The following is a 12437-nucleotide window of genomic DNA, read 5'->3' on the forward strand; positions in this document are numbered from 1 at the left end:
CGTGTTCGATCTTTAACCTTATATGTATTTTTCTGCAATGCTCCTGACTAAACAGCCGCGGCCTACTACCTGGGCACCTATGGATATTCAAATGTTCCAAGGTTGGAGAGGATAGGTCAACTTCAAATGTTGAACTAGTAGGAATGGGTTTTACTCAAGTTCATGAGCAACTTGAAGACGGATGCCAGTGTATACTAGCAGGAATATATTATTGATAGGTACTTGGTACTGTATATATATATTCATGGAGTGAGTAGTAGGTGGTTCCAATGTTGACGGTCAGGCACCAGTTGACGCACTGCTGCTGGCCCAACCTTGGAATAGGTGTGCCCAGGTGGAGGTGCCGCATATGCGCAGTGTATCGTCTTAGGCTTATCCTCAATAGAAACAGCCTGAACTTCAACATTTGAAGTTGCTTCAAGTTCTAGCTATTTATGGGTGGACTCGGAGTGTTAACATTGATATTACAACAAAATATTACATTGGGCACCGAAGTCGTTCAATAATAGCCAAGCTTACTATTATGAGGTCCAACCTGATCCTGTTTATCATCACTGATAAACATTATAATGACTTGGAAGCACACTGCACATGCATATGGACATGCATGTGTGAGTTGTAAAATATATCTTGCATGGTATTGTATTACCTGCTGTAAGATTTCCGCCTGCGCGCAGCCTGCAGGCCAACATTTTTTGAACTGGGTGCTGCAAGCTTGGAAAAGGTTGCTTCTGGTTAATGCTACTTAGGTACCAGGGATTGCACAAGTGTATTTGAAGCCTTTAAATTTTCCAGACTCTGGTACCTAGACTTAAGTGCTATATTACAAATCAAAGCACAGTATTCAATGTTTTAACGGGGAATGGTAAAATGTTCCGTTAGATCGAAAGTTGGCACGCTAGTCAAGTGGGCCTCAGCAGACTACGGGTGGCCCTTGTAACCTATCGTAATATGACAACCCATATTCAACCTGCATAGCTTCACTTCGTGCATCAAATCACTTCGTGCATCAAAGAATACATTAAACCAATCAAATGCTTAGTAGGTTCTTAAAGAAAGTCGGGCAGCAGTGCATTTGCTCAATTTGGCTGATCAAGAACAGGAAGTTGAACAATATGACGTCCGGAAGATTTTTCCTAGTAGAATAGCGTTTTCTCGCCATATCCATTGCATCTGCAGTGTAACATTGAATGAGTACTATCTCAAACAGTAACGGATGGCTTAGGTAGGGTCATTATTAGCTACTAGAAACGCTATAAAGTCATCGTATTTTGAACATTTCCAAAAAGTCAGAGAGATTGATTTTCAAAACTCCGAGTCTACGTTTGTACCCTGAATCCTCTGTTAAAACCTTTGATACAGCCGGTCTTGCTATGATGATATCCCTTTCGGTTGCCGTTTTGTTACTAGCGGCAATGGTTGCCGCACGAACCATTCAGCTTGCTAGAAGGTTTCCCGGTATTCCTGGCCCATTTATAGCACGTTTCACAGAATATTGGAAAGTTTATCATATGTTGAAAGGGGACTATGTTGAAACTCTTTGCTGGTGGCATCAACGTCATGGTCCTCTTATTCGCATTGGTCCTCAAACGCTGAGTGTTGGTGACCCGGCTGAGGTCCCTAGAATCTACCAAACTACTCCCTTGTTGCTGAAGGTATGATGGTGTTTGACTAACAGATTGATGAATACAATGATTACAATAGCTGACATTGGAATAATACGTATAGGGGAATATGTATTGGGGGCTTTCGGCCTGGTATAGAGGTAAGAACGTTTCCGGTGTAGAAGGAATCATGGATGAGACCGAGCACGCCGACGTGAAAAGAGTTATTGGACAGGCTTTTTCCTGGAAATCAGTCCTGGACTATGAGTCTCTTATAGACCGCGCTACGAAGCATTTCTTGGATATTATTCAAGAGTTTGAGGATTTTGATATGCTGAAGTGGATCGATTTCTATACATTTGATAGTATGAATGGTATTGCGTTCTCATCAGATCTTGGTTGCATGAGTCAAGGCACTGATGTTGGTGGGACTTTGAGAACTGTTCGGTTAGTGATGTCACTGTGGACATATACTGTGGGATCTCCGATATTTTTCATGTGGGCTGCACGGGCTCTGAGCTTTGCCATAGGCCCGAGTGGGCCATTGTTAAGGCTATGTCTAGATCGACTGAGGTCCCGGACAGAGGCGCAGGCCAAAATAACACATCCGGACCTGCTTGATGTGTATTTGAAAGCACAAGAGTCCCACCCGGAAATGTTTAGTCGCGAGAAGGTCATCGGTATGACACTTACTACTCTCCTCACCGGATCAGAGACCACGTCAGTCAACTTGGCGTGGACAATTTATCATTTACTACAAAGTCCATCATCCCTCCTCAGCCTTCAAGAAGAACTTGAAACCGCTTGTTTGCAAGGGGAACTTTCCTATCCCCGTCTCTGAAGGATCTGTGTAAACTTCCATACCTTACTGCGGTGATGAAGGAAGGGATGCGATGCGCTTCCACAGTTCAGATGAGTTTAGAGAGAATTGTCCCACTCAGTGGAATGGAGATATGTGGCCGTTATATCCCACCTGGAAGCACCGTGGGGTGTCTTCAGCAAGTGATTCATCTCAACCAGAATGTATACGGCTATGATGCTGCCATCTTCCGTCCTGAGAGATGGACAGAAGCAAGTGACGATGTGCAAAAATCAATGGAACGATGTGGAATGTGGTTTGGACACGGCAAACACATGTGTCTTGGCCAGCACTTTGCTCGAGCCGGGATGATGAAGCTATTGGCGATGATGCTGATGAGATTTGATGTGAGTTTTTACGTTACCATTCAGTCTAATAATTACTTGGGACTGAACAAGATATAGATATTTGCGGTGGATCCAAATGCTCGTTTGATTCCTAAAGTCAGTACTCTAGGAGGGCCAGCTGGTCGGTACTACATAAGAGTGAAACCGAAGCAGGACGTCAATCAGTCTAAATTAAGACCTGTGCAACCAGACAGTCTTTCCAACGACAAAGAGCATGAAGAAGCCGATGCAATTAACATGGCGCTACCTGTGAATTCTGGGGAAGTTCCTACAATAGGAAACATGGAGAAAGATAGAAGAAAAGTCGCAGACATAACTACCCAACTACAAGAAAATTTCCCTGCAGTCTCCAATGCTGGGTGTTCATATGTACGGCCCAATGACAATTACCACGGCTTTACTGATGATCTCCTCACTTGCGATGGTATTTGCCATGAGCCTCGTTCAATTTGTATTGATGAGCTCAGGTATGTTGTTGCCAACTGCACCGCTTCTGCGGGCGGTGGCACACACTCCATGAATCTTTGGCTTCGTATGGCCCGGGAAGCGCTTGGTGAGCTGGACAAAGAAAATGAAGAGGTTCTAGTATCTGATGTTACATCTGTTACTTCTCCTGATGGATTATTTGCATGGTCAACACCCGAAAATGCCGCGATTGCGATGAGTGGTGGGGATCATGCATCCCTCTATCTACCAATAGCCGTCTGTTGGCCCCTATCAACATTTGCATCCTCTGGGAGTTTCCATCCTACTTGGGTTGAAGACAGTATCGGCTTCATCACTGCACAGTCTGCTGGGTGCTTGTTTAACAGTCATCTTGTGGTCACCCGGTCAACGACACCAACCAGCCGCATTCACCACGTCAGCGTCTTAACAGGGTTGGAGATTGCCCGGGTTGGCAACCTGGCTACAGGAGCCCTGAGTGGACTCTTCTTCTTGGCTAATCATAAGCCAGAGAATATGGTCGGCAATACTCGTGCAGTGAGCACTTTCTTTATGGGGCTGGCGTACGCAGACGAACTCGCTAGTCCAGATCAGGGTGGGGAGTGGTCTCATCTTTCAAACCTTGCGGGGCCGCTACTTGCGGCTGAGAGACTGATAAGCGGGCCTCTACCCGAACTATTTGATCGCGCACTATTCGGGTATCACTGCTGCACTGTACGTGCTCGGGCACCCTTGGACCTGACCCCTGTGCCCATACAAACGTTGTTCCTCGCGAGATTTTATGACTCGACTCTACCAGCATACCTTGATTGTATTAAGTGTTTAGAACCGGGTTCTGTTCTTCCAGCCCGTGCTACTACCTGGGGAACACTACTATCAAACGATGTGTTCGACTACGTGAGTGATGGGCTTTCAGGTAGAGTGGCCAACCTTTGCTGGGCTATGGGTACTTGGGACAGCCCCATTGAGTGTGCTCGCATGTTCCGTGGGTGCTTAATTGCTGTTGCGCGGACTGCTCACCATGCACCTGGGTCGCTTTTCGCTCTCTTATATATGGAGTTTACATACCTATATACTGCGCGGTACTTCTACTCCTCGATTCCATGTGACACAAACCTCTCACTAGACGACACCTACATCCCATATTCCGTTGTCGATATCCCTACACCTGGTGCAACACCTATCAGCGGGTTCCGTGCCACGCTACGAGCGGCATTCTCCGCATCGTCGTATGATCCTCATAATGCATTATTTGACCCTCTCACTCCCTTTGACGTAGGCTCTGCCGTGAATACTGCGAATGGATCTTTGCCCCCTTGGCAAGGCCTGGCGGCTACACCGTGTGCTTGGGATATTGCGTATGGGGAATTTGATGTTGTGGCTATGAGGGCTACGCATGACATACTTGGTTGCCTTGACCGTGGGGTTTATGCCGATTCGCCTGGGCTGTACCGTGCCCACCTGGGGTGGCTCATTCGTCAGTATGACTCATTAGTAGCGGCAGGGCGCGACAATTTGGGGGTAGGGCGGTACTACGTCGCCAACCGAGTGAGCTGATCCTCTAAATTGAGACTGGACTAATTTCGCAAAACGTTTATGCATGCGGAACATTGGATGAATGCCCTGAAACGAACGGAGTGAGAGCAAGGGTTTACCTTCGTGCCCAGGGAATACCCTGTCAAAAAGGCTTTATCTATTCTTGTTGATATTAGCCAAACCCTTGTTTTTTCATTCGTCACTTTTTTCCTTGCCCTTTTTTCATTCGCTTCTTGTCTTCCACAGTCCATTCTCGTTGCACCTATACGTCTTAGGCATAGTTCTGGGGGTTTTTCTTCACTGGCCGTTTCCTCTTCAGCATTACTGCCATATTAGAAATCAGATTCCCCCTTATCCACTCAGAAAATCATTCTCCACCCTATATTAACAAACTCTAGTGAATATCCAGGTTAGCTACAGACCGTGGCTTGTAAATAATACAATAACCGTTCATAATGGTCTGGGCTCGGGGACATAGTACCTCTTACCTCACCTCCAGGCTATCTTTATGCCCGTGGACAGCGAATGAATCACGGCTCAAGGCAGTTTAACTACTGCATCGGTTGGCCTCCACAAAAGCGGGAAATTGTTTAGAGTATTACGTCGAGCCAAAACTGATTCGACTCCGCTGAGAGAGCTACAGGAATATCCGTTTGAAGGGGTTAATGAATAGTATATATTGGGCTCAAATTCATTTCCCTTCATAATCAAAGAAAGGAGCAGAACTAACAATTAGATCTCCAACAAATTTAAGTTTTTGGCGCAAGGATGGGTCTGCCTTTCTTTCTCCTTTGAGTCTGTTGCTCAAATGAACAGGCATATTTTATAAGCTTTTCTTCAGAGAACTTTTTGCCAATAAAGCTAAGCCCAAAGCTATAGATAAAAACAGTCAGTGAAACAAATTGGTGAACATATCATTTGAAAATGCTCAAAATCCGACTCACGGTAGGTTTGGACCTCGCTCTATCATATCCCCTCGTGGGCACATTTTTATCTCGCTGTCCTCTGGATAGACCCCTAGAGGTACCGTGATGATTGGATAACCGCCAGGAGCTGGGACAATCGGTGACACACAAGTAGGCAAGATGAGAGCATCCAACCTATTCTTTTCAAGGGCCCCTTGCACCCCACCCCCATGAGCCAACCGTTCCATATATTCCAACGCTGCCTTGAATTCTTCGCATTCCCTGTTATCAAAGAAGTCCCAGGCGTTTTCCATGGCCTTATTCCCTCGAAAACGATATTGTTCTTCGGGGGTCAGTTTGAGTCCAGTCAATCACATCTTGGAGGCTTTTGATGTTGTTGGGATTGTACTCCAGCTTCTCTAAATAGTTCGCCAAGTCAAGCTTAAAGTCGGTGCCTTTTACAGCGGCGACAGACTTACTTTTTAAGGCGTCCTCGTATCCTTCAAAGCAGCAGTCGTCCACAACCGTTGCACCCAGTTCCCGAAGCACTTCAACATAGGCCTCAAACTCTTTTGACACAAAAGAAGTTAGCTCTGCACAAGGAGGGTTTCCTTTTAGTGCATTTCTGGGAATACCAAGTCTGGCCCCTCACAGTCCATCAAGCTTGCAAGCCTTGGTGTAGTCCGGTATTATCTCAAATGGAATAGCATTTGTTGCAGGGTCATTAGGGCATTTCCCTGCGATCGCAGTTAGAGTCGCAGCCGCATCCATGACGCATCTCGTGAGGGGCCCTATGGACCCTAGTCGTCTTGAAAGTATCACTAGGTCCCTTGAGACAAGCCCAACGGTAGGTTTGAGACCAATCAAGTTACTTCTCTCCGCCACACAGGTGATGCTGCCTTCCACCTCGGTGCCAAGACCAGCAAACGCAAGGCCCAGAGCTGTTCCGATGGCAGGTCCAGTGCTACTTCCCCATGGATCCTGATTTTCGAAAAATATGCCCACTGATTGACCACCATCCGCACTCCAGCCATTGCCAGCCATTGCCAGCCATTGGGGGATTTCTGTTGTTGCCCCATTGTGTGAGATTTGCGATACCCAGGGTGATAACACCGGCATCCCTCAGTCTCTTGACCACTGCCGTATCGCGACCGGTCTTTGCGCCAAAAAGAGCCGTAGAACCAGAAGTATTATTCATATTATGCGTCGCGAATTGATTCTTCAGAATTATGGGTATACCGTGCAGGGGGCTAAGTAAAAATCAGTCAGACTTGCACATGTGCATACAGAAGACCAGGTGAGAAGATGAGTTCCAACTTCCTGATATTCCAGCTAAGCGCTCAGCGTCAAAAGCCTTTGCCTGATCCAAGGCGGCTGGATCTAGCTCAGCTATCGCTCTTACAATATGATTGACTTCTTGGATGCGTTTGAGATATGATCGAACAAGATCGGTCGATGTAAAGAAGTCACCTTCTAGGCCGTAATTAAGGTCCTCCAGGGTCATATCCATCAAAAACGGACGCGGCCTGGTGGTCTTTTTGAAACCCATATTTGAGGCGAGTTGGATGAGGAAATATTTGATTCTAACCCGAAGGCTTTCTGAGCAAGGATGTTTTCGATGTAGAGTCTATGGTTGTCGTATCGTAGCTTTTTCAAACCGATCGGTGAGAGGAGCCCCGGGGTGAACAGACACTTACAAATCAACTTAAGTGCCCAGGTGGTTTGATCTTACTTGGGCAAGGGTAAAGTACCGCTTGACGGGACACCTGGGCAGGGGTAGATGGAATGTCTTTCGTTGCATTTGGACCAATTCTTTCAATACCCATGCTAGCGTGTAAAATAATGCCCCGCCTAGGTAAAATAATTGGACCAAATGGTCCGAATAGCCCTTTTCTATTGCCTAATTAGGTGAAGCCTGTGGACACTAAAGTCTAGGGGGAGTTTTAGGCGACACCGTGTCCAGGTAGGCTTCTTTGTTACCCTGTAGTCTCACCTGGGCACTATAGGCCTATATTTTAGTCTACATATACATAGCCTAAACATTAGGGTAGACATAGAGTAAATAAGCTACTTGGCTAGTTTAGAACTTAATCAATAGGCTCAATCTTAAAAACATCATAAATTAGAGAGAACTATAGATTATGATTAGCTCTTCTAGACCAAAAAGACATAATCTACTTAGGCAATATCCTACCTGAAAGCACCTAGCCTATATTATAGCGTAGCCAAGAGGTTACTCTAGCCAAATGCTTTGGGGCCCATAGACTTCACCCTGGGGACTGAAAAATGGTCTAAATGGACAATTCAACTACAGAAAGGGGTATAGTCTAAACTGTGGAATGACAAATAGTGAGGCAATAACTTACACTGGCACACTTGTACGGGGGTTGAAAAAATTGGGCCAGACTCCAAATACACCAAATCACAGTCCATCCAGCCGCACCGCATCAATGGTTCTAATTACTACTAATCGTAAATTACCCTGTATAAAATATCTGTAATAAAGATGGATGTTTAAATGTAGACAGATAGCTAGAAATAGTAATCAAGAATGTCATGACTATATAAGCTGTTATAAATCAATCTAGCTAAGGGGTCATCTAGTAAAGTAACGCCAAACAAAAGGAAAAAAATTCGAACATTATATCATAATTAACCCAACCCGCTTGCACATCTCAGTCTCCAGGATTTACACAATGATAACCGATGGAAGATTACTTTGCAGTGAATCCTTCAACTCATTTTTCTCCGCGGTCCAGTTTTCAATAGCCGTGCGAAGAGAAGCAGCAGTATCTTGATCGGTAGCAGTACTCTTATGAGAGCGCTCAGCAGCAGGCCAGATCTCATGGCCAGCCTCCCTCTCCTTCTGATGATGCTCTTTCACCACATCGCGCACAGTCTTCTGGAAATGAAGCGGGCCCATCTCCATCTCAGGGTGGAGCTCACCGTTGACAAAGACACCAGCATTGAGATTCTTCTGGGAAAGGATGCAGAGGTACTTATCCTCAGACATGATACGCTTGTACATATCACTGATAAGATTGAATGCCTCATCAGTAGCATCTTTGTGTCGGTAGACCTCGTAACGCATAGTGCACTTGGTCGGGCTTGTCGGGGTAAACCGCTGCATGAAGAAGAAGTTGGGGCTAATATTGAAAGAGGCATTGGGCCAGAAATAAGTTGTGGCAATTCGGAATCCCTGAGCGATCTGGTCGTCACGTTGCGCTCCATAGTGCTGGATGTGGCCGTCCTTGGTCTTGACGTAGTAGGAGGCTAGATCCGCGATTGTGGGGATATCCGGGTGCGCTACTTGGCAGTGGTAGCACTCGTTATAGTTATCGGCCAGAATCTTCCAGTTGAATTCGCCTTCCATGTCCCAGGTGTGATCGAAGTTGTACTCTTCAAAATTGTAGTGATCGAATCGAGGCTGCTCGTCGACGCCTTCGAAATCGTCGTTCCAGGCTACTTCGGGCGTCTCGGCGGCATCAAGGTTGACCCAGATAAAGCCGTTGCGGTCGATATGCATGTGGATGGGAGTCAGGTCATCACTGTGAACGGCGCTGATGTTTCCTTGGTGATCCTTCAGAACGATGAACTCGAAGCCGGCAGCGTCGTATCCAACAGAATCGCCGGGGTTGGACACACGGTGCTTGTGTGTAGTGAGAAGCCACTTCCGAGAGAAGATGGATCGTCGTTCCAGCTCATACATATATTGAGATGTGTACCACGAAGCAGGAAGAGCGCGGACAGCCGTCTTCTCCTCCTTCGCCGGCATGGGCGTGGTACCGAAGAAATTCCTCAAGAAGGACATGTTGGTTGTGATGGATAAAGATTGATGTCTTAGTTCAGATAAATCAATCAGCGACTGAGAATTGAATTTCTGAAGATTCCAATTTCTCACTTTGAACTTCGAGTTATTGTTATCTGTCTTCTAGTCCAAGATATCTGCTCTTCTATATAGATAACCATCTCGACCAGCCTCACGGAATCCACGGGCCCAACACCTTATCCGCCCTTCTTTCACGGTGATACAGTCCTCCACACCCGAGACCAAGAACAATCTGGGGAGACAATCAAAATCAGGTGGCCATTATCGACGGGCGATATACCTCGGGACCGATCAGGTGATCGGTTGTCAATTTCCCAACCGGGCCGAGTGGCTGCAGAGCTATCGAGAACTCCACGATTGTCGTGAGACGGGCGTATTTGGTGGCGATGAGAGCAACGAATAAGATCCTCGCCTTCTAGCACCATTATCTTTCATGTTTGATCTAGAACTCCACGTCGATCCGACCCCGGTTCGGTCGTCCATCCGTTCCACACCGGAGCTGTGAAGTTCCTCAGATGGAGGTGGCCAGCACAACAATCCCCAGTTTACCACGACCTGGAGAAGTGGAGAATAGACCGGGAGGCGTTTTATTGAGTGGAACTTATGATCATATGATGACGAAGAAATTGTTTTTGTCACTAGCTTGAACGCAACACGGAATACTCGGTCATGGCATACATTGGCTTCTTGCAAGGCTACAACTATACTTGGGGTACACCAAGGAAGAGCACTGGTAGTGGAGCTCTACTAGTATCCGCTTTTGCATGATCCTTCTCACTCAATATGAGATATCCTGAGCACCCATTGACTTATCTGTTGACGCCGATCCCTCCAAAGTTCACATGAAACCGAATTCGAAGATAAAGATCCTGGGCCTTCGACATTGAAGGATTGGGCACCTGGGCAGATAGCGAGCCTAAGAGAGGTATGGCGAATTGAAGAGTACATGACAGTGACTCATAATTGGCGAAAGAGAAATTTCATAGGATTCTCTTACTCGGATGGTATTAGTCTGGTCGGGGTGACCCAGCCACGGCCACATAACTCCATGCTTCGGGAACCGACCACCGTCGGCGCGGAAATAGCCTTACCGCTTCTAATAATATTTCCATTACAGCCAATGAAATTGCCTGCGAATTCTCTTTCCCACCTGAAAATGGGGAAAGATCCATTCACTGGGAGGGATGGGGATGCACTAAACATGTAAGAGAATCTGATCCATGGGTTGACTCGTATATCACACATAGGAAGTTATACATTCAAAATTCAGTGTGTTCTTTATATTGAGTTCAGGTCAACAAATGCCAGGGGCGAAAATATAAGGAGGAATGGCCTTCAAGCCCTGGAATTGGAAGACAGACCCGATCCATGGGTCCTTACTGGGCTGAATGCTTTTCTTATCTCTACCCCAGTTGCGTGACAGTACATAGTTAGCTCATCTTTGATCCGATTGGTAATTCTGATATCACGAGATCTTATAGTGCCACAAAGGACTGATATTATGCAGTTTTGGATCGGGGAATGCAAGGGGTAGAAAGAATGTATTGAAATGAATCTGCGGAGAGCGGAAGAGCACATTCGGTGTCTGTCCATAAAACTCCCGGCTAATGACTGAGTATGGTCGCTCGATCATGTACATCGGTCTGCCCCTGGCAGTACCCAAGTTCCCTTTTATCTTCCGAAAAAAGTGCAATCAGTCCAAAGTTTAGGATTGAATAAGGACTTTGATTGATCCGCTCTTTGGATTGGCAACAGTCTCAAACGCCTCGATCGCATTCTCAAGCCTGAAAGTATGCGTGATAATTCTACCAAGATCAACCATACCACTCTGCAAGACCCGGATAGCCCTCGGCCACATATTGACATAGCGTTGTTGGAACTGCAGGTCAACCTCATTGGCACTGCATCGCATAAAAGGAATCTCCATCTTCTCCTTTCCAACTCCAATGACAAATACCTTTTCACCAAATTTGACAGTTTGAATAGCATTGCAGACGGAACTTTGAACACCAGTACATTCCAAAGCCAACGAGATCTCAACATGACCCAAAGACTTTGCAACAGTTTCAGCAAACTGTTCTGGTGTCTCGTCCCGGGTGACCCTATGAGTAATAACCTGGGGCATGGTAGTCTTCGCAAAGGCAAGTCGCGACTCATCAATATCGGAAATAACAACGGGATACGCCCCTGCCGCTTTGCACACATGGAGTGTAATAAGACCAATAGGTCCAGCACCACAAATAAGCACAGGGTCACCAATCTTAATTCCCGATCGAGTCGCCGCAGTGAGCGCTACACTCAAAGGTTCAAGAAGAGCCCCTTGATCAAAAGACAAATTCCCGATCTTATGACACCATACAGCGGGATGATTCACGTATGGGTGCAATAGACCGTGAGAGGGCGGGCTCGACCGAAACAGCAAATCCTTGCACCCATTATAGCGACCTATCAGACATGGCTCACATTTCCCGCAGATTATGTGTGGTTCAATGGCGACTTTGTCTCCGATCGCGAGGTTGGTAACGGTTGGATGAACGGCAATCACCACACCGGCAGATTCGTGGCCCAAGATGTGTGGTTCAGTCACTTGCCATGGACCGATGCCGCCGTGCTCCCAGAAATGAATATCGGAACTGATGAAGAGTGAACATCTTGTTAGTCTCCAGTATCCAATTGTCGTATGGTGTGAGGTGATCATACCCGCAAATCCCTGTCGACTTGATGGCCACAGTAACCTCACCATTCTCAAGACCGATACCAGTGCATACATCTTCGACACTTGGTGATGCGTTTTCAAGCCAGATCCTATGAGCTGGATCTATATACAGGCCGATATTGGGTGGCAGCTCGGAAGTAAGGTTCGTCGATTCTGTTGACATACTGATCTTCAAGTTGATTTCTGACGCTGAAAAA

The 12437-nt window shown here is 46.4% G+C and overlaps 5 protein-coding genes across 5 annotated transcripts; 2 read left to right on the plus strand and 3 right to left on the minus strand.

Moving 5' to 3' along the window:
* Positions 1–1415: 1415 nt before the first annotated feature.
* N7483_005042 (Cytochrome P450) lies at positions 1416–2445 on the plus strand (the record flags this gene model as incomplete). Its single annotated transcript, XM_057088479.1, has 2 exons — positions 1416–1655; positions 1729–2445. 2 exons carry the CDS (start codon positions 1416–1418, stop codon positions 2443–2445), a joined length of 957 nt encoding a protein of 318 aa, XP_056948308.1.
* Positions 2446–2480: 35 nt separating this feature from the next.
* On the plus strand, positions 2481–4811 carry N7483_005043 (uncharacterized protein; the record flags this gene model as incomplete). Its single annotated transcript, XM_057088480.1, has 2 exons — positions 2481–2810; positions 2868–4811. 2 exons carry the CDS (start codon positions 2481–2483, stop codon positions 4809–4811), a joined length of 2274 nt encoding a protein of 757 aa, XP_056948309.1.
* A 728-nt stretch (positions 4812–5539) lies between these two features.
* N7483_005044 (uncharacterized protein) lies at positions 5540–7244 on the minus strand (the record flags this gene model as incomplete). Its single annotated transcript, XM_057088481.1, has 6 exons — positions 5540–5663; positions 5735–6038; positions 6175–6320; positions 6348–6759; positions 6794–6945; positions 6973–7244. 6 exons carry the CDS (start codon positions 7242–7244, stop codon positions 5540–5542), a joined length of 1410 nt encoding a protein of 469 aa, XP_056948310.1.
* Positions 7245–8384: 1140 nt separating this feature from the next.
* Positions 8385–9506, minus strand: N7483_005045 (RHO alpha subunit C-terminal catalytic domain-containing protein; the record flags this gene model as incomplete). Its single annotated transcript, XM_057088482.1, has 1 exon — positions 8385–9506. The coding sequence occupies one exon, from the start codon at positions 9504–9506 to the stop codon at positions 8385–8387; it is 1122 nt and encodes a 373-aa protein (XP_056948311.1).
* Positions 9507–11229: 1723 nt separating this feature from the next.
* Positions 11230–12403, minus strand: N7483_005046 (NAD(P)-dependent alcohol dehydrogenase; the record flags this gene model as incomplete). Its single annotated transcript, XM_057088483.1, has 2 exons — positions 11230–12157; positions 12225–12403. The coding sequence occupies 2 exons, from the start codon at positions 12401–12403 to the stop codon at positions 11230–11232; spliced, it is 1107 nt and encodes a 368-aa protein (XP_056948312.1).
* Positions 12404–12437: the final 34 nt, after the last annotated feature.

The sequence above is a fragment of the Penicillium malachiteum genome (assembly GCF_028827825.1).
Source record: "Penicillium malachiteum strain IBT 17515 chromosome Unknown utg000002l:1.0-8849297.0:1.0-8852440.0, whole genome shotgun sequence".
Lineage (NCBI taxonomy): Eukaryota > Fungi > Ascomycota > Eurotiomycetes > Eurotiales > Aspergillaceae > Penicillium > Penicillium malachiteum.